Source organism: Rhinichthys klamathensis, unplaced genomic scaffold, assembly GCF_029890125.1.
Source record: "Rhinichthys klamathensis goyatoka isolate OS25496 unplaced genomic scaffold, OSU_Roscu_1.1 h1tg000331l_1, whole genome shotgun sequence".
In the NCBI taxonomy this organism is placed as follows: domain Eukaryota; kingdom Metazoa; phylum Chordata; class Actinopteri; order Cypriniformes; family Leuciscidae; genus Rhinichthys; species Rhinichthys klamathensis.
In genome coordinates this window covers 1821789-1848141 of record NW_026606846.1, presented here as the reverse complement: position 1 = coordinate 1848141, position 26353 = coordinate 1821789, and the positions used below count along the sequence as shown (strand labels likewise).

The 26353-nt window shown below is 50.3% G+C and overlaps 1 protein-coding gene across 4 annotated transcripts in view; it reads right to left on the bottom strand.

Annotated features, from left to right (window-relative positions):
- Positions 1 to 2324: 2324 nt before the first annotated feature.
- Positions 2325 to 26353, bottom strand: part of fzd6 (frizzled class receptor 6) — a 100645-nt gene continuing 76616 nt past the window's right edge. Inside the window, exons 2-7 of one of the 4 annotated variants that reach the window (XM_056272162.1) lie at positions 25587 to 25790; positions 21293 to 21489; positions 4876 to 5890; positions 4301 to 4449; positions 3314 to 3637; positions 2325 to 2561 (exon numbers count right to left, since the gene is read on the bottom strand). In XM_056272162.1, coding sequence (XP_056128137.1) covers positions 2498 to 2561; positions 3314 to 3637; positions 4301 to 4449; positions 4876 to 5890; positions 21293 to 21489; positions 25587 to 25769 — 1932 coding nt within the window. In that variant the 5' untranslated portion in view covers positions 25770 to 25790 and the 3' untranslated portion in view covers positions 2325 to 2497. Of the gene's footprint in view, positions 2562 to 3313; positions 3638 to 4300; positions 4450 to 4875; positions 5891 to 21292; positions 21490 to 22386; positions 22425 to 23209; positions 23249 to 25586; positions 25791 to 26353 lie in introns of those variants that run through there. The other 3 variants (XM_056272164.1, XM_056272163.1, XM_056272165.1) reach the window with 3 other exon arrangements.

The following is a 26353-nucleotide window of genomic DNA, read 5'->3' as shown; positions in this document are numbered from 1 at the left end:
TAGAAAGATCGTAGAGTGCATCCAAACGGACAAAACGATAAAAATACCCATCAATATAAACAGAAAACACTCTCTACAAATCAATCAGTGTCTACTGTGAACAATCCTTTTATAAAGTGTCAAACATTTGATATGAAATTATATATTTTTAGCTTTTAGTGTGGAGCGACCACAGAAACGACTCACCCACAGCAGTTCTCTTTAGCTCTGCTGCAGATCATACGAACACAGTGGCCTATAGCGCCACCAATAGGAAACGCAATCCCATTATTGCAGGATTTATTTAAAGAACTCGCAACCTATAATTTTTTATCCCGTCACATATATATATATATATATATGACTAGTTGCTCATAGAGTTCTAAACGGTCAGCATGATTTGTTTGAGCGTCTGGACTGTGATTCCCAAACATCACTGACCGACTGAGGATTAATGACCTGAAATCATCTGTTGTGTATCAGACAGATAGGGTTCGTTTTTAGGAAAAATGTCAAGTGTCTCTAAATTAACAATGTTTATGGTCAGTTTTTGCAGGTAAAGTGATATTTATATGTATGTAATTATCCAGGCAATATTGAAAATACATTTTTTGGGGGGGATTATGTGCAGAATATTAAATGTTAATTGAACCAACATTCAGTAAGTATATTGACTATTTCTAAAAACAGTTGAAACATGTTCACACACACACACACACACACACACACACACACAAGGTGAATTAAGTTGTTTATGCATACCTCAAAAACATAAATATTCAGATTTCAGAATGAGCACTTTGACATTTGTAATATTTCAATGTGTCTCTCCATGTGCTGATCTGATGTTTTCAATGTCATGTTTTCAGTTTCAATGAAGACGAACATAACTTTTAATAAGCAGGGAAAATTCCTGACTTTAAATAAACAACCATTTACATGATGCTTTCATTTTGAGACTAACTGGTTGTGTAATGTTTATTCATTGAAATGAGATGTTATTATTTAAATTGAATGTGTGTGAATCCCATGGTGTTTTCACATCATCTAGTTCCTTATTACAGATGAACGCTACAGATCTACACACAGTCCTAGCCATCTAGCCATTAGTTATTAATCATAACCTTGATTATTACATTATTTGGTCATTGTGATTTGTGTGTGGAATTTGTAGGACCCTGTAAACGGAGTTGAAATCTTAAACATTCGTAGAACTGGTACAGCCGAACTGTAATGTTTAGTTCAAGGGTTAGTTACAAACAAAACAAAAAAAGAGTCTGACACTGTGATCTCCTTTGGTTTCGACTGAGAGACTCTAATAACATATCCTTCAGTGAAGGAAGTCATTCAGGTTTAGAACAACATGAGGAAGAATTTGTATTTTGGGTGATTATTCCTAAGAACAATGATATTCAACAGTAATGTACATTGTGTCATCAAAACAATCTATAGTTTTGATATTTTTAACAGTCATAAACAAAGATCAGGATGTGAGCAATAAAGACCACGGGTTAAAAAGCTTTGCATTGACGCTTTTTTACGGACTTTATTTTGATAAGATAAAGTTTTTGCTATGAACATATTATAGTAAAATATATGACAGAAATTCATCTGAAGGATTCATCACACAATTGCGATTATTAAAACAATGATAATCCAAATCTATCAAGTGACCTATTCTCTCCTCCACCCGATGTTTTATTTACTGTACATTGGGATCGTGTAGGATATGAGTCTTTAAAAGTATTTTTGTGACTATACAAGGTGCAAAAAACCCTAAACAACTGGCATAATAATGAACATCAATAAACCTTAGTCATATTGAATCGGACAGATGAAAACGACTAAAGTCTTTACAATAGAAAAGTAGTGTATAAAGGTACTACTGTAGATCACATAACCTTAAATGTTTTATGGAGTGTTTGTCTACAGATTTAGTTAAAGATGTTTGTCAGCATGTTGTTAGACAGTCCTTCAGTCTCTCACAGCCTCACTTTCATTCCTGACAAAAACACGGACTAAGGTCTAGATCATACATATTACAAATACATTTTAGAAAAGCTATGTAAAAAGAAAAGCTAAGATATAACTGTTAATCTTCATAAATATAATTTGAAGACTAAGTTTTACTTTAAGGCAGAGAAAGTTCATACGAGTAAACAGTATTGCTGTATTTTGTCTTTGGCGTACAGTCAGAGCACTAGTGCAAATTCTGTAGAAATTCTGCTTTAAGAGTGAATCTTATCTGTTGCATTTGTTTAAAGATTCAGGTCAGAAGTGTCAGTGTTAAGACTTTTCCAGTGATGAATGACTTAGAGAAGTGTTACGAATGTGCAATCCTGCAAAAATCAACAACACAACAGACAAACTCATAAAACTGTCAGTCGAGACGGATCCTGTGAGAAGCATCGGCTGCGTGAACATTACAGCCTCGAAAACACATTCCAGTGCTGTGGACATCAATAATGAAAAGCACAGAGCTTGTGGGGGGCGGAGCCAGAAGTATCTGCCTGAGCTCTCATTGGCTGTTGCTGCAGTGGGCGGAGCTCTGGCCAGCCTCCACTTCATCTTTGGGAGTCAACCTTCAAAACGCAATAAAAGTAGGTGTTAAAAAGCAGAAGGAAAAACTAAACATCTGTTGAGATCTGACGAATGAAAGGAATTTTGCAGGTTCAACAAGTTCATCTATCTGTCTGGAAAGCTGTAGGGGGAAATTCTGAAATGTCAAGCTTGTATTTTTGTCAAAGCACTTATAAAAATCCCTCCATCTACACCTTATTTTGCGACGCAGAAGCAAGCCATATTCTGTGAATGTGTGAGACTTCTGATTCATTAGCCACTACAGGGAATAACTAGAAGAATAAAGTGCAGTAAACCGTAAAACTATTAGAGCTACAAACCAGCGTGTTTCTGGTTACGACAATACATTAAAGTAATATGGTAAGCTCTCCCAGTTTGCATTATCCAGCAGCATTACAGGCTGAAAGACACGGGAACCCAGACACATTCAGTGAACACATGACCACGCCGCTCTTACGTGTGGATGAAAGTAAGAGTGTCTGTGGATGGAGTTACATCAAGCCAGGACTGCTCTCAGAGTTAAAGAGATGGCCATGAATACACTAGTCTAACACTGAACTCAAGTAATACAGCCTTGATTTGAATGCAGATGATGGTAACAAACAAAACAGTGAACAGATGCATCTGCTTTCATTTTAATACTTCGGTTCAGTCATTAGATTAAATGAATTGTTAGTACTGACGTTCCCAGTGGAAAGGTTGTATCATCTAAACAAAGTAAATTCAAATAATCCCCATAATATAAAACATGAACCTGTGTGCGCTTTCAGCGTCGGCTCTACTGCGTCTCTCCATCGACCCGATGCGTTCGGAGGAACCAGGCGCATCACACACACTGTGGTTGTGGATCGCCGTGGAGACGGGTGTGTTGTCATGGTTACCGGTGACAGGCGTGTTGTCATGGTTACCGGTGACGGGTGTGTGCATGCCTGTGCTGGTGCCCGTGGACTTGGACACGACCTTGAGCTTGTGTGAGGAGGACTTGTAGTGTTTGGACTTGTGCTGTTGAACACGGCTGTTGTGCTTGAGGAAGAACTCGCAGGACTCCTGCAGGACACGCCGGCTCTCGCTGATGGGGCTGAAGCACACACACACACACACACACACACACATAAATATGGTTTCACACACGCACACACTAGTCAGACCAGGTGCTGCTGGAAGTGGAAAAAATGACAGATTTGCCGAGTTATGCCGAGTCCACACTGCACGATTTTAACTCCGATTTTCACTCGCTGACAGATTTTGCCAAATCGCAACAAATGCCTGAAATCGGAGGCAAATCGATTCTCGTTCACGTGAATGACAATCACACAGTGTGAGTTATCAAAGACGCAATCTGAGAGACTCGCTGATGAGTCGGCGATTCAAAATTGAAAGTGTGAACACAGTCCTGCTCCCCGCGTCTCCCCCACCATTTCCTTCATAATCGAATGCCATAATTTTTCTTTTACTCCTTTTCGCTGCAAATCATCACAGGCTTCTTGCAGGCTATCATTTTTAATAACAATTCCAGTCCCACGCACGCGTGATCTTGTGTTATTTCCTTATCACTTCTCGCGTGTGTTTGGTTGTGAAACATAGTTTGCGGACCAGGCAGTGTTGGTGATTCTTCGCTTTGTAAGCCATGCAGTGAGACTGAACGCTGCCACAGATACTCCTGCAGTGTGGAAACAACAGTTATCTGACGAGTTATCATGCGGTGTGAACTCGGCATTAGGGTTAGAGAGAGCGTCCTCACTCTTTCTTGCGCGTTCTCTTGAAGAATGAGGCCCACTCCCAGCAGGTCTTCTTACTGCTGACCCAGAACACGGCTGATATTCCCACCACCAGCGTCATCAGATACTTGATGAGGAACAGGGAGAGCTCAGGCCGCTCCACATCCACACTCTACAACAAACCAAACAGCAGGTCAGTGAGAGACTACAGGCGCTGGTACTGTGCCAGAGGGATAGGGTCAGGGTTAGGGGTCAGAGATAGGGTCAGGGTTAGGGGTCAGGGATAGGGTCAGGGTTAGGGGTCAGAGATAGGGTCAGGGGTCAGGGATAGGGTTAGGGGTCAGGGATAGGGTCAGGGTTAGGGGTCAGAGATAGGGTCAGGGTTAGGGGTCAGAGATAGGGTCAGGGTTAGGGGTCAGAGATAGGGTTAGGGTTAGGGGTCAGAGATAGGGTCAGGGGTCAGGGATAGGGTCAGGGTTAGGGGTCAGGGTTAAGGGTCAGGGATAGGGTCAGGGTTAAGGGTCAGGGATAGGGTTAGGGGTCAGAGATAGGGTCAGGGTTAGGGGTCAGGGATAAGGTAAGGGTAAAGGAGTCTCACGCGGCGGGAGCAGGGGATGCTGAACTCCTGGCAGTGCCGGCGGATCCAGCTGTTCTCCCAGGACTCGCGCTGGGCTTGTTCGTACAGGTAGCAGCCGAGCAGCGCCAGCAGCGGCAGCAGGTACAGGCCACTGAACACGCCGATGCGGATCATGAACTTCTTCAGCTTCTCCTGGTTGCGCTCGTCGTGCTGGATCACCTGCCGCACGTGGTTCAGAGACACGATGCCGGCGAGCAGCAGCGACAGGCCGACCAGAACCCCGAGGGCTAGCGGTGCCACGACGAACCAGCGTAGCGCTGCCAGATCGTACAGGCCGACGAAGCACACGCCGCTCACGCCGTCTCCCTCCACCTTCCCAAGTGCTAGCAGCGAAACTGTTAGCGCTCCGGGGAGACCCCAGGCCACCGCGTGGAACCACACCGCCTTCTTCTCGATGGCCTCGCAGCTCCACTTGGGCCCTGCGGCCAGAAACCATGTGATGGTGAGGATGACCCACCACACCATCCCTGCGGTGGAGCAGAAGTAGAGCAGCATGAAGAGCAGCGTGCAGCCGCGGCTCTGGGCTCCTAGCACCACCGTAGCCGCGCGGCCCGGCACACTCGGCTCCACGCACGCCGCCTCCGTATCCAGCAGAAAACCAATGAAATACACCAGAGAGACACAAGTGTAGCAGACGGAGTAGAAGATGATGGGCCGTTCAGGGTAGCGGAACCGCTGGACATCGATGAGGAATGTGAGAGATGTGAAGAGAGTTGCACACAAGCACACGGCGGAACACACGCCGATGAAGGTCTTCGCCAATTGAACCTCGTGTGGTTTCAGGAACATGTTGTCGCAGGGCGGAGCGCAGTCTTGAGCCCCGAGAAAAGAGCCGGCCTGACCGGTCCGAGTCTTCAGATGCAGCGGACACCAGAACCCCAGATCCCGACCAGATGACGGGGAGCTTCTGGACGTGGTCAATTCCTCTACAGCTGAGACGGCAGAACCGTCCGGAGAAAAGCGGCACGATTCCAATCTGAAAAAACAACATACAAATCAAAAAAATTTACAGCTCTGAAAACATACATAGGCCTGGGGCTAGTTGCATAAACACAGTCATTATGTTAAGAGTGTGACCAACCAGCTGTTAGTTAGGGACTTACAGTCTTACTTTTCAGTGCCAAATTAGACTAGTCTACGTTTTTATATAACTGACTTGATTGAGATGAGATGACCAACATGTAACACTAGTCTTAGCAGTTTATGCCACAGTCCTGTGTGTGGAACAGTCCTGTGTGTGGAACAGTCCTGTGTGTGGAACAGTCCTGTGTGTGGAACAGTCCTGTGTGTGTAACAGTCCTGTGTGTGTAACAGTCCTGTGTGTGTAACAGTCCTGTGTGTGGAACAGTCCTGTGTGTGGAACAGTCCTGTGTGTGGAACAGTCCTGTGTGTGGAACAGTCCTGTGTGTGGAACAGTCCTGTGTGTGGAACAGTCCTGTGTGTGTAACAGTCCTGTGTGTGTAACAGTCCTGTGTGTGTAACAGTCCTGTGTGTGTAACAGTCCTGTGTGTGGAACAGTCCTGTGTGTGGAACAGTCCTGTGTGTGGAACAGTCCTGTGTGTGGAACAGTCCTGTGTGTGGAACAGTCCTGTGTGTGGAACAGTCCTGTGTGTGGAACAGTCCTGTGTGTGGAACAGTCCTGTGTGCGGAACAGTCCTGTGTGTGTAAATGTCCTGTGTGTGTAACAGTCCTGTGTGTGGAACAGTCCTGTGTGTGGAACAGTCCTGTGTGTGGAACAGTCCTGTGTGTGTAACAGTCCTGTGTGTGGAACAGTCCTGTGTGCGGAACAGTCCTGTGTGTGGAACAGTCCTGTGTGTGGAACAGTCCTGTGTGTGGAACAGTCCTGTGTGCGGAACAGTCCTGTGTGTGGAACAGTCCTGTGTGTGGAACAGTCATGTGTGTGGAACAGTCCTGTGTGCGGAACAGTCCTGTGTGTGGAACAGTCCTGTGTGTGGAACAGTCCTGTGTGCGGAACAGTCCTGTGTGTGGAACAGTCCTGTGTGTGGAACAGTCCTGTGTGTGGAACAGTCCTGTGTGCGGAACAGTCCTGTGTGCGGAACAGTCCTGTGTGCGGAACAGTCCTGTGTGTGGAACAGTCCTGTGTGTGGAACAGTCCTGTGTGTGGAACAGTCCTGTGTGTGGAACAGTCCTGTGTGTGGAACAGTCCTGTGTGTGGAACAGTCCTGTGTGTGTAAATGTCCTGTGTGTGTAACAGTCCTGTGTGTGGAACAGTCCTGTGTGTGGAACAGTCCTGTGTGTGTAACAGTCCTGTGTGCGGAACAGTCCTGTGTGCGGAACAGTCCTGTGTGTGGAACAGTCCTGTGTGTGGAACAGTCCTGTGTGTGGAACAGTCCTGTGTGTGGAACAGTCCTGTGTGTGTAACAGTCCTGTGTGTGTAACAGTCCTGTGTGTGGAACAGTCCTGTGTGTGGAACAGTCCTGTGTGTGTAAATGTCCTGTGTGTGGAACAGTCCTGTGTGTGGAACAGTCCTGTGTGTGGAACAGTCCTGTGTGTGGAACAGTCCTGTGTGTGGAACAGTCCTGTGTGTGTAAATGTCCTGTGTGTGTAACAGTCCTGTGTGTGGAACAGTCCTGTGTGTGGAACAGTCCTGTGTGTGTAAATGTCCTGTGTGTGGAACAGTCCTGTGTGTGGAACAGTCCTGTGTGCGGAACAGTCCTGTGTGTGGAACAGTCCTGTGTGCGGAACAGTCCTGTGTGTGGAACAGTCCTGTGTGTGGAACAGTCCTGTGTGTGGAACAGTCCTGTGTGTGGAACAGTCCTGTGTGTGGAACAGTCCTGTGTGTGGAACAGTCCTGTGTGTGTAACAGTCCTGTGTGTGTAACAGTCCTGTGTGTGGAACAGTCGTGTGTGTGGAACAGTCGTGTGTGTGGAACAGTCCTGTGTGCGGAACAGTCCTGTGTGTGGAACAGTCCTGTGTGCGGAACAGTCCTGTGTGCGGAACAGTCCTGTGTGTGGAACAGTCCTGTGTGTGGAACAGTCCTGTGTGTGGAACAGTCCTGTGTGTGGAACAGTCCTGTGTGTGGAACAGTCCTGTGTGTGGAACAGTCCTGTGTGTGTAACAGTCCTGTGTGTGTAACAGTCCTGTGTGTGGAACAGTCCTGTGTGTGGAACAGTCCTGTGTGTGTAAATGTCCTGTGTGTGGAACAGTCCTGTGTGTGGAACAGTCCTGTGTGTGGAACAGTCCTGTGTGTGGAACAGTCCTGTGTGTGGAACAGTCCTGTGTGTGTAAATGTCCTGTGTGTGTAACAGTCCTGTGTGTGGAACAGTCCTGTGTGTGGAACAGTCCTGTGTGTGTAAATGTCCTGTGTGTGGAACAGTCCTGTGTGTGGAACAGTCCTGTGTGCGGAACAGTCCTGTGTGTGGAACAGTCCTGTGTGCGGAACAGTCCTGTGTGTGGAACAGTCCTGTGTGTGGAACAGTCCTGTGTGTGGAACAGTCCTGTGTGTGGAACAGTCCTGTGTGTGGAACAGTCCTGTGTGTGGAACAGTCCTGTGTGTGTAACAGTCCTGTGTGTGGAACAGTCCTGTGTGTGGAACAGTCCTGTGTGTGGAACAGTCCTGTGTGTGGAACAGTCCTGTGTGTGTAACAGTCCTGTGTGTGTAACAGTCCTGTGTGTGGAACAGTCCTGTGTGTGGAACAGTCCTGTGTGTGGAACAGTCCTGTGTGTGTAACAGTCCTGTGTGTGGAACAGTCCTGTGTGTGGAACAGTCCTGTGTGTGTAACAGTCCTGTGTGTGTAACAGTCCTGTGTGTGTAACAGTCCTGTGTGTGGAACAGTCCTGTGTGTGGAACAGTCCTGTGTGTGGAACAGTCCTGTGTGTGGAACAGTCCTGTGTGGAACAGTCCTGTGTGCGGAACAGTCCTGTGTGCGGAACAGTCCTGTGTGTGGAACAGTCCTGTGTGTGGAACAGTCCTGTGTGTGGAACAGTCCTGTGTGTGGAACAGTCCTGTGTGTGGAACAGTCCTGTGTGTGGAACAGTCGTGTGTGTGGAACAGTCCTGTGTGTGGAACAGTCCTGTGTGTGGAACAGTCCTGTGTGTGGAACAGTCCTGTGTGTGGAACAGTCCTGTGTGTGGAACAGTCCTGTGTGTGGAACAGTCCTGTGTGTGGAACAGTCCTGTGTGCGTAACAGTCCTGTGTGTGGAACAGTCCTGTGTGCGGAACAGTCCTGTGTGTGGAACAGTCCTGTGTGTGTAACAGTCCTGTGTGTGGAACAGTCCTGTGTGCGGAACAGTCCTGTGTGTGGAACAGTCCTGTGTGTGTAACAGTCCTGTGTGTGGAACAGTCCTGTGTGTGGAACAGTCCTGTGTGTGTAACAGTCCTGTGTGTGTAACAGTCCTGTGTGTGGAACAGTCCTGTGTGTGGAACAGTCCTGTGTGTGGAACAGTCCTGTGTGTGTAACAGTCCTGTGTGTGGAACAGTCCTGTGTGTGGAACAGTCCTGTGTGTGGAACAGTCCTGTGTGTGGAACAGTCCTGTGTGTGTAACAGTCCTGTGTGTGTAACAGTCCTGTGTGTGGAACAGTCCTGTGTGTGGAACAGTCCTGTGTGTGGAACAGTCCTGTGTGTGTAACAGTCCTGTGTGTGGAACAGTCCTGTGTGTGGAACAGTCCTGTGTGTGTAACAGTCCTGTGTGTGTAACAGTCCTGTGTGTGGAACAGTCCTGTGTGTGGAACAGTCCTGTGTGTGGAACAGTCCTGTGTGTGGAACAGTCCTGTGTGTGGAACAGTCCTGTGTGGAACAGTCCTGTGTGCGGAACAGTCCTGTGTGCGGAACAGTCCTGTGTGTGGAACAGTCCTGTGTGTGGAACAGTCCTGTGTGTGGAACAGTCCTGTGTGTGGAACAGTCCTGTGTGTGGAACAGTCCTGTGTGTGGAACAGTCGTGTGTGTGGAACAGTCCTGTGTGTGGAACAGTCCTGTGTGTGGAACAGTCCTGTGTGTGGAACAGTCCTGTGTGTGGAACAGTCCTGTGTGTGGAACAGTCCTGTGTGTGGAACAGTCCTGTGTGTGGAACAGTCCTGTGTGCGTAACAGTCCTGTGTGTGGAACAGTCCTGTGTGCGGAACAGTCCTGTGTGTGGAACAGTCCTGTGTGTGGAACAGTCCTGTGTGTGGAACAGTCGTGTGTGTGGAACAGTCCTGTGTGTGGAACAGTCGCGTGTGTGGAACAGTCCTGTGTGTGGAACAGTCCTGTGTGTGGAACAGTCCTGTGTGTGGAACAGTCCTGTGTGTGGAACAGTCCTGTGTGGAACAGTCCTGTGTGTGGAACAGTCCTGTGTGCGGAACAGTCCTGTGTGTGGAACAGTCCTGTGTGTGGAACAGTCCTGTGTGTGGAACAGTCCTGTGTGTGGAACAGTCCTGTGTGTGGAACAGTCGTGTGTGTGGAACAGTCGTGTGTGTGGAACAGTCCTGTGTGTGGAACAGTCCTGTGTGTGGAACAGTCCTGTGTGTGGAACAGTCCTGTGTGTGGAACAGTCCTGTGTGGAACAGTCCTGTGTGCGTAACAGTCCTGTGTGTGGAACAGTCCTGTGTGCGGAACAGTCCTGTGTGTGGAACAGTCCTGTGTGTGGAACAGTCCTGTGTGTGGAACAGTCGTGTGTGTGGAACAGTCCTGTGTGTGGAACAGTCGTGTGTGTGGAACAGTCCTGTGTGTGTAACAGTCCTGTGTGTGGAACAGTCCTGTGTGTGGAACAGTCCTGTGTGTGTAACAGTCATGTGTGTGGAACAGTCCTGTGTGTGGAACAGTCCTGTGTGTGGAACAGTCCTGTGTGTGGAACAGTCCTGTGTGTGGAACAGTCATGTGTGTGGAACAGTCCTGTGTGTGGAACAGTCGTGTGTGTGGAACAGTCGTGTGTGTGGAACAGTCCTGTGTGTGGAACAGTCCTGTGTGCGGAACAGTCCTGTGTGCGGAACAGTCCTGTGTGTGGAACAGTCCTGTGTGTGGAACAGTCCTGTGTGTGGAACAGTCCTGTGTGTGGAACAGTCGTGTGTGTGGAACAGTCCTGTGTGCGGAACAGTCCTGTGTGCGGAACAGTCCTGTGTGTGTAACAGTCCTGTGTGTGGAACAGTCCTGTGTGTGGAACAGTCCTGTGTGTGGAACAGTCCTGTGTGTGGAACAGTCGTGTGTGTGGAACAGTCCTGTGTGTGTAACAGTCCTGTGTGTGTAACAGTCCTGTGTGTGGAACAGTCCTGTGTGTGTAACAGTCCTGTGTGTGTAACAGTCCTGTGTGTGGAACAGTCGTGTGTGTGGAACAGTCCTGTGTGTGTAACAGTCCTGTGTGTGTAACAGTCCTGTGTGTGTAACAGTCCTGTGTGTGTAACAGTCCTGTGTGTGTAACAGTCCTGTGTGCGGAACAGTCCTGTGTGTGGAACAGTCGTGTGTGTGGAACAGTCCTGTGTGCGGAACAGTCCTGTGTGTGGAACAGTCCTGTGTGTGGAACAGTCCTGTGTGTGGAACAGTCCTGTGTGTGGAACAGTCCTGTGTGTGGAACAGTCCTGTGTGTGGAACAGTCGTGTGTGTGGAACAGTCGTGTGTGTGGAACAGTCCTGTGTGTGGAACAGTCCTGTGTGTGGAACAGTCCTGTGTGTGGAACAGTCCTGTGTGTGTAACAGTCCTGTGTGTGTAACAGTCCTGTGTGTGTAACAGTCCTGTGTGTGGAACAGTCCTGTGTGTGGAACAGTCCTGTGTGTGGAACAGTCGTGTGTGTGGAACAGTCCTGTGTGTGGAACAGTCCTGTGTGTGGAACAGTCCTGTGTGTGGAACAGTCCTGTGTGTGGAACAGTCCTGTGTGTGTAACAGTCCTGTGTGTGGAACAGTCCTGTGTGCGGAACAGTCCTGTGTGTGGAACAGTCCTGTGTGTGGAACAGTCCTGTGTGTGGAACAGTCCTGTGTGTGGAACAGTCCTGTGTGTGTAACAGTCCTGTGTGTGTAACAGTCCTGTGTGTGGAACAGTCCCGTGTGTGGAACAGTCCTGTGTGTGGAACAGTCCTGTGTGTGTAACAGTCCTGTGTGTGGAACAGTCCTGTGTGCGGAACAGTCCTGTGTGTGGAACAGTCCTGTGTGTGGAACAGTCCCGTGTGTGGAACAGTCCTGTGTGTGGAACAGTCCTGTGTGTGTAACAGTCCTGTGTGTGTAACAGTCCTGTGTGTGGAACAGTCCTGTGTGTGGAACAGTCCCGTGTGTGGAACAGTCCCGTGTGTGGAACAGTCCTGTGTGTGGAACAGTCCTGTGTGTGGAACAGTCCTGTGTGTGGAACAGTCCTGTGTGCGGAACAGTCCTGTGTGCGGAACAGTCCTGTGTGTGGAACAGTCCTGTGTGTGGAACAGTCCTGTGTGCGGAACAGTCCTGTGTGTGGAACAGTCCTGTGTGTGTAACAGTCCTGTGTGCGTAACAGTCATGTGTGCGTAACAGTCCTGTGTGCGGAACAGTCCTGTGTGTGGAACAGTCCTGTGTGCGGAACAGTCCTGTGTGTGGAACAGTCCTGTGTGTGGAACAGTCCTGTGTGTGGAACAGTCCTGTGTGTGTAACAGTCCTGTGTGTGGAACAGTCCCGTGTGTGTAACAGTCCTGTGTGTGTAACAGTCCTGTGTGTGGAACAGTCCTGTGTGTGGAACAGTCGTGTGTGTGGAACAGTTGTGTGTGTGTAACAGTCCTGTGTGTGGAACAGTCCTGTGTGTGGAACAGTCGTGTGTGTGGAACAGTCGTGTGTGTGGAACAGTCGTGTGTGCGGAACAGTCCTGTGTGTGGAACAGTCCTGTGTGTGGAACAGTCCTGTGTGTGGAACAGTCCTGTGTGTGGAACAGTCCTGTGTGTGTAACAGTCCTGTGTGTGTAACAGTCCTGTGTGTGGAACAGTCCTGTGTGCGGAACAGTCCTGTGTGTGGAACAGTCCTGTGTGTGGAACAGTCCTGTGTGTGGAACAGTCCTGTGTGTGGAACAGTCCTGTGTGTGGAACAGTCCTGTGTGTGGAACAGTCCTGTGTGTGGAACAGTCCTGTGTGTGGAACAGTCCTGTGTGTGGAACAGTCGTGTGTGTGGAACAGTTGTGTGTGTGTAACAGTCCTGTGTGTGGAACAGTCCTGTGTGTGGAACAGTCGTGTGTGTGGAACAGTCGTGTGTGTGGAACAGTCGTGTGTGTGGAACAGTCGTGTGTGCGGAACAGTCCTGTGTGTGGAACAGTCCTGTGTGTGGAACAGTCCTGTGTGTGGAACAGTCCTGTGTGTGGAACAGTCCTGTGTGTGGAACAGTCCTGTGTGTGTAACAGTCCTGTGTGTGTAACAGTCCTGTGTGTGGAACAGTCCTGTGTGTGGAACAGTCCTGTGTGTGGAACAGTCCTGTGTGTGGAACAGTCCTGTGTGTGGAACAGTCCTGTGTGTGGAACAGTCCTGTGTGTGTAACAGTCCTGTGTGTGGAACAGTCCTGTGTGTGGAACAGTCCTGTGTGTGTAACAGTCCTGTGTGTGGAACAGTCCTGTGTGCGGAACAGTCCTGTGTGTGGAACAGTCCTGTGTGTGGAACAGTCCTGTGTGTGGAACAGTCCTGTGTGTGGAACAGTCCTGTGTGTGTAACAGTCCTGTGTGTGGAACAGTCCTGTGTGTGGAACAGTCCCGTGTGTGGAACAGTCCCGTGTGTGGAACAGTCCTGTGTGTGGAACAGTCCTGTGTGTGGAACAGTCCTGTGTGTGGAACAGTCCTGTGTGCGGAACAGTCCTGTGTGCGGAACAGTCCTGTGTGTGGAACAATCCTGTGTGTGGAACAGTCCTGTGTGTGGAACAGTCCTGTGTGCGGAACAGTCCTGTGTGCGGAACAGTCATGTGTGCGTAACAGTCCTGTGTGCGGAACAGTCCTGTGTGTGGAACAGTCCTGTGTGTGGAACAGTCCTGTGTGTGGAACAGTCCTGTGTGTGGAACAGTCCTGTGTGTGGAACAGTCCTGTGTGTGGAACAGTCCTGTGTGTGGAACAGTCCTGTGTGTGGAACAGTCCTGTGTGTGTAACAGTCCTGTGTGTGGAACAGTCCTGTGTGTGGAACAGTCCTGTGTGTGTAACAGTCCTGTGTGTGGAACAGTCCTGTGTGCGGAACAGTCCTGTGTGTGGAACAGTCCTGTGTGTGGAACAGTCCTGTGTGTGGAACAGTCCTGTGTGTGGAACAGTCCTGTGTGTGGAACAGTCCTGTGTGTGTAACAGTCCTGTGTGTGGAACAGTCCTGTGTGTGGAACAGTCCCGTGTGTGGAACAGTCCCGTGTGTGGAACAGTCCTGTGTGTGGAACAGTCCTGTGTGTGGAACAGTCCTGTGTGCGGAACAGTCCTGTGTGCGGAACAGTCCTGTGTGCGGAACAGTCCTGTGTGTGGAACAATCCTGTGTGTGGAACAGTCCTGTGTGTGGAACAGTCCTGTGTGCGGAACAGTCCTGTGTGCGTAACAGTCATGTGTGCGTAACAGTCCTGTGTGCGGAACAGTCCTGTGTGTGGAACAGTCCTGTGTGTGGAACAGTCCTGTGTGTGGAACAGTCCTGTGTGTGGAACAGTCCTGTGTGTGGAACAGTCCCGTGTGTGGAACAGTCCTGTGTGTGGAACAGTCCCGTGTGTGGAACAGTCCTGTGTGTGGAACAGTCCTGTGTGTGGAACAGTCCTGTGTGTGGAACAGTCCTGTGTGCGGAACAGTCCTGTGTGCGTAACAGTCATGTGTGCGTAACAGTCCTGTGTGCGGAACAGTCCTGTGTGTGGAACAGTCCTGTGTGTGGAACAGTCCTGTGTGTGGAACAGTCCTGTGTGTGGAACAGTCCTGTGTGTGGAACAGTCCTGTGTGTGGAACAGTCCTGTGTGTGGAACAGTCCTGTGTGCGTAACAGTCATGTGTGCGTAACAGTCCTGTGTGCGGAACAGTCCTGTGTGTGGAACAGTCCTGTGTGTGGAACAGTCCTGTGTGTGGAACAGTCCTGTGTGTGGAACAGTCCTGTGTGTGGAACAGTCCCGTGTGTGGAACAGTCCTGTGTGTGGAACAGTCCTGTGTGTGGAACAGTCCTGTGTGTGGAACAGTCCTGTGTGTGGAACAGTCCTGTGTGCGGAACAGTCATGTGTGCGTAACAGTCCTGTGTGCGGAACAGTCCTGTGTGTGGAACAGTCCTGTGTGTGGAACAGTCGTGTGTGTGGAACAGTCGTGTGTGTGGAACCGTCCTGTGTGTGGAACAGTCATGTGTGCGTAACAGTCCTGTGTGTGGAACAGTCCTGTGTGTGGAACAGTCCTGTGTGTGGAACAGTCCTGTGTGTGGAACAGTCATGTGTGCGTAACAGTCCTGTGTGTGGAACAGTCCTGTGTGTGGAACAGTCCTGTGTGTGGAACAGTCCTGTGTGTGGAACAGTCCTGTGTGTGGAACCGTCCTGTGTGTGGAACAGTCATGTGTGCGTAACAGTCCTGTGTGTGGAACAGTCCTGTGTGTGGAACAGTCCTGTGTGTGGAACAGTCCTGTGTGTGGAACAGTCATGTGTGCGTAACAGTCCTGTGTGTGGAACAGTCCTGTGTGTGGAACAGTCCTGTGTGTGGAACAGTCCTGTGTGTGGAACAGTCCTGTGTGTGGAACAGTCCTGTGTGTGGAACAGTCCTGTGTGTGGAACAGTCCTGTGTGTGGAACAGTCCTGTGTGTGGAACAGTCCTGTGTGTGTGGAACAGTCCTGTGTGTGGAACAGTCCTGTGTGTGGAACAGTCCTGTGTGTGGAACAGTCCTGTGTGTGGAACAGTCCTGTGTGTGTGGAACAGTCCTGTGTGTGGAACAGTCCTGTGTGTGGAACAGTCCCGTGTGTGGAACAGTCCCGTGTGTGGAACAGTCCCGTGTGTGGAACAGTCCTGTGTGTGGAACAGTCCTGTGTGTGGAACAGTCCTGTGTGCGGAACAGTCCTGTGTGCGGAACAGTCCTGTGTGTGGAACAATCCTGTGTGTGGAACAGTCCTGTGTGTGGAACAGTCCTGTGTGCGGAACAGTCCTGTGTGCGTAACAGTCATGTGTGCGGAACAGTCCTGTGTGCGGAACAGTCCTGTGTGTGGAACAGTCCTGTGTGTGGAACAGTCCTGTGTGTGGAACAGTCCTGTGTGTGGAACAGTCCTGTGTGTGGAACAGTCCCGTGTGTGGAACAGTCCTGTGTGTGGAACAGTCCCGTGTGTGGAACAGTCCCGTGTGTGGAACAGTCCTGTGTGCGTAACAGTCATGTGTGCGTAACAGTCCTGTGTGCGGAACAGTCCTGTGTGTGGAACAGTCCTGTGTGTGGAACAGTCCTGTGTGTGGAACAGTCCTGTGTGTGGAACAGTCCTGTGTGTGGAACAGTCCTGTGTGTGGAACAGTCCTGTGTGTGGAACAGTCCTGTGTGTGGAACAGTCCTGTGTGTGGAACAGTCCTGTGTGTGGAACAGTCCTGTGTGCGGAACAGTCCTGTGTGTGGAACAGTCCTGTGTGTGGAACAGTCGTGTGTGTGGAACAGTCGTGTGTGTGGAACCGTCCTGTGTGTGGAACAGTCATGTGTGCGTAACAGTCCTGTGTGTGGAACAGTCCTGTGTGTGGAACAGTCCTGTGTGTGGAACAGTCCTGTGTGTGGAACAGTCATGTGTGCGTAACAGTCCTGTGTGTGGAACAGTCCTGTGTGTGGAACAGTCCTGTGTGTGGAACAGTCGTGTGTGTGGAACAGTCGTGTGTGCGTAACAGTCCTGTGTGTGGAACAGTCCTGTGTGTGGAACAGTCCTGTGTGTGGAACAGTCCTGTGTGTGGAACAGTCCTGTGTGTGGAACAGTCCTGTGTGTGGAACAGTCCTGTGTGTGGAACAGTCCTGTGTGTGGAACAGTCCTGTGTGTGGAACAGTCCTGTGTGTGGAACAGTCGTGTGTGTGGAACCGTCCTGTGTGTGGAACAGTCCTGTGTGTGGAACAGTCCTGTGTGTGGAACAGTCCTGTGTGTGGAACAGTCCTGTGTGTGGAACAGTCCTGTGTGTGGAACAGTCCTGTGTGCGGAACAGTCCTGTGTGTGGAACAGTCCTGTGTGTGGAACAGTCCTGTGTGTGGAACAGTCCTGTGTGTGGAACAGTCCTGTGTGTGGAACAGTCCTGTGTGTGGAACAGTCCTGTGTGCGGAACAGTCCTGTGTGTGGAACAGTCCTGTGTGTGGAACAGTCCTGTGTGTGGAACAGTCCTGTGTGTGGAACAGTCCTGTGTGTGGAACAGTCCTGTGTGTGGAACAGTCCTGTGTGTGGAACAGTCCTGTGTGTGGAACAGTCCTGTGTGTGGAACAGTCCTGTGTGTGGAACAGTCCTGTGTGTGGAACAGTCCTGTGTGTGGAACAGTCCTGTGTGTGGAACAGTCCTGTGTGTGGAACAGTCCTGTGTGTGGAACAGTCCTGTGTGTGGAACAGTCCTGTGTGCGGAACAGTCCTGTGTGTGGAACAGTCCTGTGTGTGGAACAGTCGTGTGTGTGGAACAGTCGTGTGTGTGGAACCGTCCTGTGTGTGGAACAGTCATGTGTGCGTAACAGTCCTGTGTGTGGAACAGTCCTGTGTGTGGAACAGTCCTGTGTGTGGAACAGTCCTGTGTGTGGAACAGTCATGTGTGCGTAACAGTCCTGTGTGTGGAACAGTCCTGTGTGTGGAACAGTCCTGTGTGTGGAACAGTCATGTGTGCGTAACAGTCATGTGTGCGTAACAGTCCTGTGTGTGGAACAGTCCTGTGTGTGGAACAGTCCTGTGTGTGGAACAGTCCTGTGTGTGGAACAGTCCTGTGTGTGGAACAGTCCTGTGTGTGGAACAGTCCTGTGTGTGGAACAGTCCTGTGTGTGGAACAGTCCTGTGTGTGGAACAGTCCTGTGTGCGGAACAGTCCTGTGTGTGGAACAGTCCTGTGTGTGGAACAGTCGTGTGTGTGGAACAGTCGTGTGTGTGGAACCGTCCTGTGTGTGGAACAGTCATGTGTGCGTAACAGTCCTGTGTGTGGAACAGTCCTGTGTGTGGAACAGTCCTGTGTGTGGAACAGTCCTGTGTGTGGAACAGTCATGTGTGCGTAACAGTCCTGTGTGTGGAACAGTCCTGTGTGTGGAACAGTCCTGTGTGTGGAACAGTCGTGTGTGTGGAACAGTCGTGTGTGCGTAACAGTCCTGTGTGTGGAACAGTCCTGTGTGTGGAACAGTCCTGTGTGTGGAACAGTCCTGTGTGTGGAACAGTCCTGTGTGTGGAACAGTCCTGTGTGTGGAACAGTCCTGTGTGTGGAACAGTCCTGTGTGTGGAACAGTCCTGTGTGTGGAACAGTCCTGTGTGTGTAACAGTCCTGTGTGCGTAACAGTCATGTGTGCGTAACAGTCCTGTGTGTGGAACAGTCCTGTGTGTGGAACAGTCCTGTGTGTGTAACAGTCCTGTGTGCGTAACAGTCATGTGTGCGTAACAGTCCTGTGTGTGGAACAGTCCTGTGTGTGGAACAGTCCTGTGTGTGGAACAGTCCTGTGTGTGGAACAGTCCTGTGTGTGGAACAGTCCTGTGTGTGGAACAGTCCCGTGTGTGGAACAGTCCTGTGTGTGGAACAGTCCTGTGTGTGGAACAGTCCTGTGTGCGGAACAGTCATGTGTGCGTAACAGTCCTGTGTGCGGAACAGTCGTGTGTGTGGAACAGTCCTGTGTGTGGAACAGTCGTGTGTGTGGAACAGTCGTGTGTGTGGAACAGTCATGTGTGCGTAACAGTCCTGTGTGTGGAACAGTCCTGTGTGTGGAACAGTCCTGTGTGTGGAACAGTCCTGTGTGTGGAACAGTCATGTGTGCGTAACAGTCCTGTGTGTGGAACAGTCCTGTGTGTGGAACAGTCCTGTGTGTGGAACAGTCGTGTGTGTGGAACAGTCATGTGTGCGTAACAGTCCTGTGTGTGGAACAGTCCTGTGTGTGGAACAGTCCTGTGTGTGGAACAGTCCTGTGTGTGGAACAGTCCTGTGTGTGGAACAGTCCTGTGTGTGGAACAGTCCTGTGTGTGGAACAGTCCTGTGTGTGGAACAGTCCTGTGTGTGGAACAGTCCTGTGTGTGGAACAGTCCTGTGTGTGTAACAGTCCTGTGTGTGTAACAGTCCTGTGTGTGTAACAGTCCTGTGTGTGGAACAGTCCTGTGTGTGTAACAGTCCTGTGTGTGTAACAGTCCTGTGTGTGGAACAGTCCTGTGTGTGGAACAGTCCTGTGTGTGTAACAGTCCTGTGTGTGTAACAGTCCTGTGTGTGGAACAGTCCTGTGTGTGGAACAGTCCTGTGTGCGGAACAGTCCTGTGTGTGGAACAGTCCTGTGTGTGGAACAGTCCTGTGTGTGGAACAGTCCTGTGTGTGGAACAGTCAGTCCTGTGTGCGGAACAGTCCTGTGTGTGGAACAGTCCTGTGTGTGGAACAGTCCTGTGTGTGGAACAGTCATGTGTGCGTAACAGTCCTGTGTGTGGAACAGTCATGTGTGCGTAACAGTCCTGTGTGTGGAACAGTCCTGTGTGTGGAACAGTCGTGTGTGTGGAACAGTCCTGTGTGTGGAACAGTCCTGTGTGTGGAACAGTCCTGTGTGTGGAACAGTCCTGTGTGTGTAACAGTCCTGTGTGTGTAACAGTCCTGTGTGTGGAACAGTCCTGTGTGTGTAACAGTCCTGTGTGTGGAACAGTCCTGTGTGTGGAACAGTCCTGTGTGTGGAACAGTCCTGTGTGTGGAACAGTCCTGTGTGTGGAACAGTCCTGTGTGTGGAACAGTCCTGTGTGTGGAACAGTCCTGTGTGTGGAACAGTCCTGTGTGTGGAACAGTCCTGTGTGTGGAACAGTCCTGTGTGTGGAACAGTCCTGTGTGTGGAACAGTCAGTCCTGTGTGCGGAACAGTCCTGTGTGTGGAACAGTCCTGTGTGCGGAACAGTCCTGTGTGTGGAACAGTCCTGTGTGTGGAACAGTCCTGTGTGTGGAACAGTCCCGTGTGTGGAACAGTCCTGTGTGTGGAACAGTCCTGTGTGTGGAACAGTCCCGTGTGTGGAACAGTCCTGTGTGTGGAACAGTCCTGTGTGTGGAACAGTCCTGTGTGTGGAACAGTCCTGTGTGTGGAACAGTCCTGTGTGCGGAACAGTCCTGTGTGTGGAACAGTCATGTGTGCGTAACAGTCCTGTGTGTGGAACAGTCCTGTGTGCGTAACAGTCCTGTGTGTGGAACAGTCCTGTGTGTGGAACAGTCATGTGTGCGTAACAGTCCTGTGTGTGGAACAGTCCTGTGTGTGGAACAGTCCTGTGTGAGGAACAGTCCTGTGTGCGGAACAGTCCTGTGTGTGGAACAGTCCTGTGTGTGGAACAGTCCTGTGTGTGGAACAGTCCTGTGTGTGGAACAGTCCTGTGTGTGGAACAGTCCTGTGTGTGGAACAGTCCTGTGTGTGGAACAGTCCTGTGTGTGGAACAGTCCTGTGTGTGGAACAGTCCCGTGTGTGGAACAGTCCTGTGTGTGGAACAGTCCTGTGTGTGGAACAGTCCTGTGTGCGGAACAGTCCTGTGTGTGGAACAGTCCTGTGTGTGTAACAGTCCTGTGTGTGGAACAGTCCTGTGTGTGGAACAGTCCCGTGTGTGGAACAGTCCTGTGTGTGGAACAGTCCTGTGTGTGGAACAGTCCTGTGTGTGGAACAGTCCCGTGTGTGGAACAGTCCTGTGTGCGGAACAGTCCTGTGTGTGGAACAGTCCTGTGTGTGGAACAGTCCTGTGTGTGGAACAGTCCTGTGTGTGGAACAGTCCCGTGTGTGGAACAGTCCTGTGTGTGGAACAGTCCTGTGTGTGGAACAGTCCTGTGTGTGGAACAGTCCTGTGTGTGGAACAGTCCTGTGTGTGGAACAGTCCCGTGTGTGGAACAGTCCTGTGTGTGGAACAGTCCTGTGTGTGGAACAGTCCTGTGTGTGGAACAGTCCTGTGTGTGGAACAGTCCTGTGTGTGGAACAGTCCTGTGTGTGGAACAGTCCCGTGTGTGGAACAGTCCTGTGTGTGGAACAGTCCCGTGTGTGGAACAGTCCTGTGTGTGGAACAGTCCTGTGTGTGGAACAGTCCTGTGTGTGGAACAGTCCTGTGTGTGGAACAGTCCCGTGTGTGGAACAGTCCTGTGTGTGGAACAGTCCCGTGTGTGGAACAGTCCTGTGTGTGGAACAGTCCCGTGTGTGGAACAGTGCTGTGTGTGGAACAGTCCTGTGTGCGGAACAGTCCTGTGTGCGGAACAGTCCTGTGTGTGTAACAGTCCTGTGTGTGGAACAGTCCTGTGTGTGGAACAGTCCTGTGTGTGGAACAGTCCTGTGTGTGGAACAGTCCTGTGTGCGTAACAGTCCTGTGTGTGGAACAGTCCTGTGTGTGGAACAGTCCTGTCTGCGTTCGCTGCTGGTCGTTCTCACCGGTCGCACCGCAGCTCTGACGGCCAGCTGATTCCGAAGGTTAGCATGTCTCTGCTACAGTCGGACTGCACTCGCTCACACCGCTCTCGGCACGGGCGCAGCACACGTGTGTGATCCCGGCACTCGGGAACGAAGGCCTGGCACAGGAACAGATGCACGTCTGGAGAACAGCGCAGGCTGGCCAGCGGCATGAAGAGCTACACACAAAACAACAAGAGAGGGAGAAAGAAACGCATTAACAGTTGGTGAGAATAAACTCATTGCAGTCTGTGGAAGTATATTAATGTCAGTTTGACCTCTGGGTTACTGATGCATTAATCAACTCTCCTGCACTCTGTATATCACAAACATGACGTGTTCATATGTCCGCAAACAGAGAAAAGAAGTTCTGTCTTCTACAGCAGTAGATATGCTACTTTCTCTCTCAGAATCTCTGCTGCTGTGAGTTGTGCTGAGGTTTGGATCCATTTACGTTGGCAGAACAAAAACAGACGAAGTAACTGGTGATATTATGTCTGAAAAGTCAGTTATCCAATTTCCAGGTATACTGCGCAAAAAAAAGATCGCGATTAAAGCGATTTATAAACAATCTTTTGTACCAAATGCAATAAGTCTTTTGAATAAGAGGAGCTAAAATATTTTAATTCTTATGTGTAAAGTCAGTAATCCAATTTCCAGGTATACTGCGCAAAAAAAAGATCATTCTGTCATCATTTACTCTCCCACATGTCGCTACATACCGGTATGACTTTCTTTCTTTTCTGAAACACAAAAGTTGTTATTTTTTATTCATGATTTTGTCCATACAAGAAAAGTCGGTGAAAACAGAATTGGACAACACAGTTTTTCATTGTCTGAACAAAAAACATTTAGTAACATAGTGTTCCCCACTACAGAACCATACAGGTTTAGATCAACACGACTAAATGATGCCAGAGTCGAACGCCTGCAGAAGACCTTCATCACCTTCATCTTCAGTGCAGCGATGTCCTGGTCGTAGTGCTCCAGCACACACACACACACACACACACACATTTATCTTCACGCAGCGATGTCCTGGTCGTAGTGCTCAGCACACACACACACACACACACCTTCATCTTCAGCGCAGCGATGTCCTGGTCGTAGTGCTCCAGCACACACACACACACACACACCTTCATCTTCAGCGCAGCGATGTCCTGGTCGTAGTGCTCAGCACACACACACACACACACACCTTCATCTTCAGCGCAGCGATGTCCTGGTCGTAGTGCTCCAGCACACACACACACACACACACCTTCATCTTCAGCGCAGCGATGTCCTGGTCGTAGTGCTCCAGCACACACACACACACACACACACACACACACACACACACACACACACACACACCTTCATCTTCAGCGCAGCGATGTCCTGGTCGTAGTGCTCCAGCACACACACACACACACACCTTCATCTTCAGCGCAGCGATGTCCTGGTCGTAGTGCTCCAGCACACACACACACACACACACACCTTCATCTTCACCGCAGCGATGTCCTGGTCGTAGTGCTCCAGCATACACACACACACACACACACACACCTTCATCTTCAGCGCAGCGATGTCCTGGTCGTAGTGCTCCAGCACACACACACACACACACACACCTTCATCTTCACCGCAGCGATGTCCTGGTCGTAGTGCTCCAGCACACACACACACACACACACACACACACACCTTGATCTTCAGCGCAGCGATGTCCTGGTCGTAGTGCTCCAGCACACACACACACACACACACCTTCATCTTCAGCGCAGCGATGTCCTGGTCGTAGTGCTCCAGCACACACACACACACACACACCTTCATCTTCAGCGCAGCGATGTCCTGGTCGTAGTGCTCCAGCACACACACACACACACACACACACACACACACACACACCTTCATCTTCAGCGCAGCGATGTCCTGGTCGTAGTGCTCCAGCATACACACACACACACACACACACACCTTCATCTTCAGCGCAGCGATGTCCTGGTCGTAGTGCTCCAGCATACACACACACACACACACACCTTCATCTTCAGCGCAGCGATGTCCTGGTCGTAGTGCTCCAGCACACACACACACACACACACACACACCTTCATCTTCAGCGCAGCGATGTCCTGGTCGTAGTGCTCCAGCACACACACACACACACACACACACACACCTTCATCTTCAGCGCAGCGATGTCCTGGTCGTAGTGCTCCAGCACACACAGACACACACACACACACCTTTATCTTCAGCGCAGCGATGTCCTGGTCGTAGTGCTCCAGCACACACACACACACACACACACACCTTCATCTTCAGCGCAGCGATGTCCTGGTCGTAGTGCTCCAGCACGCACACACACACACACACACACACACACACACACACACACACACACACACCTTCATCTTCAGCACAGCGATGTCCTGGTCGTAGTGCTCCAGCACGCACACACACACACACACACACACACACACACACACACACACACACACACCTTCATCTTCAGCGCAGCGATGTCCTGGTCGTAGTGCTCCAGCACACACACACACACACACACCTTCATCTTCAGCGCAGCGATGTCCTGGTCGTAGTGCTCCAGCACACACACACACACACACACACACACACCTTCATCTTCAGCGCAGCGATGTCCTGGTCGTAGTGCTCCAGCACACACACACACACACACACACACACACACACACACCTTCATCTTCAGCGCAGCGATGTCCTGGTCGTAGTGCTCCAGCACACACACACACACACACACACACACACACACACACCTTCATCTTCACGCAGCGATGTCCTGGTCGTAGTGCTCCAGCACGCACACACACACACACACACACACACACACCTTCATCTTCAGCGCAGCGATGTCCTGGTCGTAGTGCTCCAGCACACACACACACACACACACACACACACACACACACATTCATCTTCAGCGCAGCGATGTCCTGGTCGTAGTGCTCCAGCACACACACACACACACACACACACACACCTTCATCTTCAGCGCAGCGATGTCCTGGTCGTAGTGCTCCAGCACACACACACACACACACACACACACACACACACACACACACATTTATCTTCACGCAGCGATGTCCTGGTCGTAGTGCTCCAGCACGCACACACACACACACACACCTTCATCTTCAGCGCAGCGATGTCCTGGTCGTAGTGCTCCAGCACACACACACACACACACACACACACACACACACACATTCATCTTCAGCGCAGCGATGTCCTGGTCGTAGTGCTCCAGCACGCACACACACACACACACACACACACACACACACACACACACACACACACACACACACACACACACCTTCATCTTCAGCACAGCGATGTCCTGGTCGTAGTGCTCCAGCACGCACACACACACACACACACACACACACACACACACACACACACACACACACACCTTCATCTTCAGCACAGCGATGTCCTGGTCGTAGTGCTCCAGCACGCACACACACACACACACACACACATTCATCTTCAGCGCAGCGATGTCCTGGTCGTAGTGCTCCAGCACACACACACACACACACACACACACACACACACCTTCATCTTCAGCGCAGCGATGTCCTGGTCGTAGTGCTCCAGCACACACACACACACACACACACACACACACACACACACACCTTCATCTTCAGCGCAGCGATGTCCTGGTCGTAGTGCTCCAGCACACACACACACACACACACACACACACACACCTTCATCTTCAGCGCAGCGATGTCCTGGTCGTAGTGCTCCAGCACACACACACACACACACACACACACCTTCATCTTCAGCGCAGCGATGTCCTGGTCGTAGTGCTCCAGCACACACACACACACACACACACACACACACACACACACACACCTTCATCTTCAGCGCAGCGATGTCCTGGTCGTAGTGCTCCAGCACACACACACACACACACACACACACCTTCATCTTCAGCGCAGCGATGTCCTGGTCGTAGTGCTCCAGCACACACACACACACACACACACACACACACACACACCTTCATCTTCAGCGCAGCGATGTCCTGGTCGTAGTGCTCCAGCACACACACACACACACACACACACACACACACCTTCATCTTCAGCGCAGCGATGTCCTGGTCGTAGTGCTCCAGCACACACACACACACACACACACACACCTTCATCTTCAGCGCAGCGATGTCCTGGTCGTAGTGGTCCAGCATACACACACACACACACACACACACACACACCTTCATCTTCAGCGCAGCGATGTCCTGGTCGTAGTGCTCCAGCATGTTGGGGAAGAAGGTGGTGTTGTAGGGCATGTGGACACACCACTGCACTCGCACCGGCTCACAGGTGAAGAGTGTGTGGCTCGCGCTCGAGTCCAGCGTCAGGACACACACACACAACCACAGCGGGACCCGCATCATTCAGGAGGACCTCTGGGAAATCTGCAACACACACATCTCCATCAGCAGTCACGTCGAGCCACTCTGCTACGAAACAGTTCAATAACATAACCAGTATAAGTGTGTGTGTGTGTGTGTGTGTGTGTTTTCACTGTGGCTTTAATAAAAGCATATTTAAATGGAAGAGTCTGTACTTGAACTGTCAGGAACAAAGTCTGAATCTTTCTAGCTGTAATCATGCATTTATAGGATAATTTTATCAATAATTTACTTGATAATTAACAGAAACAAACAACCTAACACAAGGGTTGAGTGGGTTTGGACCCTACCGTAAGAAAATCTCTGGCTAACTTAAACTTTAACTCCTTCTGCACAAATCTACCATAATCATCATCAGAGGAAACATTCAAGACACTCAGCTTTAAGCCTCACCATAGTGTGTGTTGTATATGAAAATCATACAACTGAAGGGTCTCCAAAACAAGTGAAAATTTATGTCAGGGTCATATATAATAAATTCGCAATAATGAAGGAGCAGAATATGGAGATGATGCTAGATGATGCTTCATGTGCTCATATATGTTTATAATAATCATATCTATATG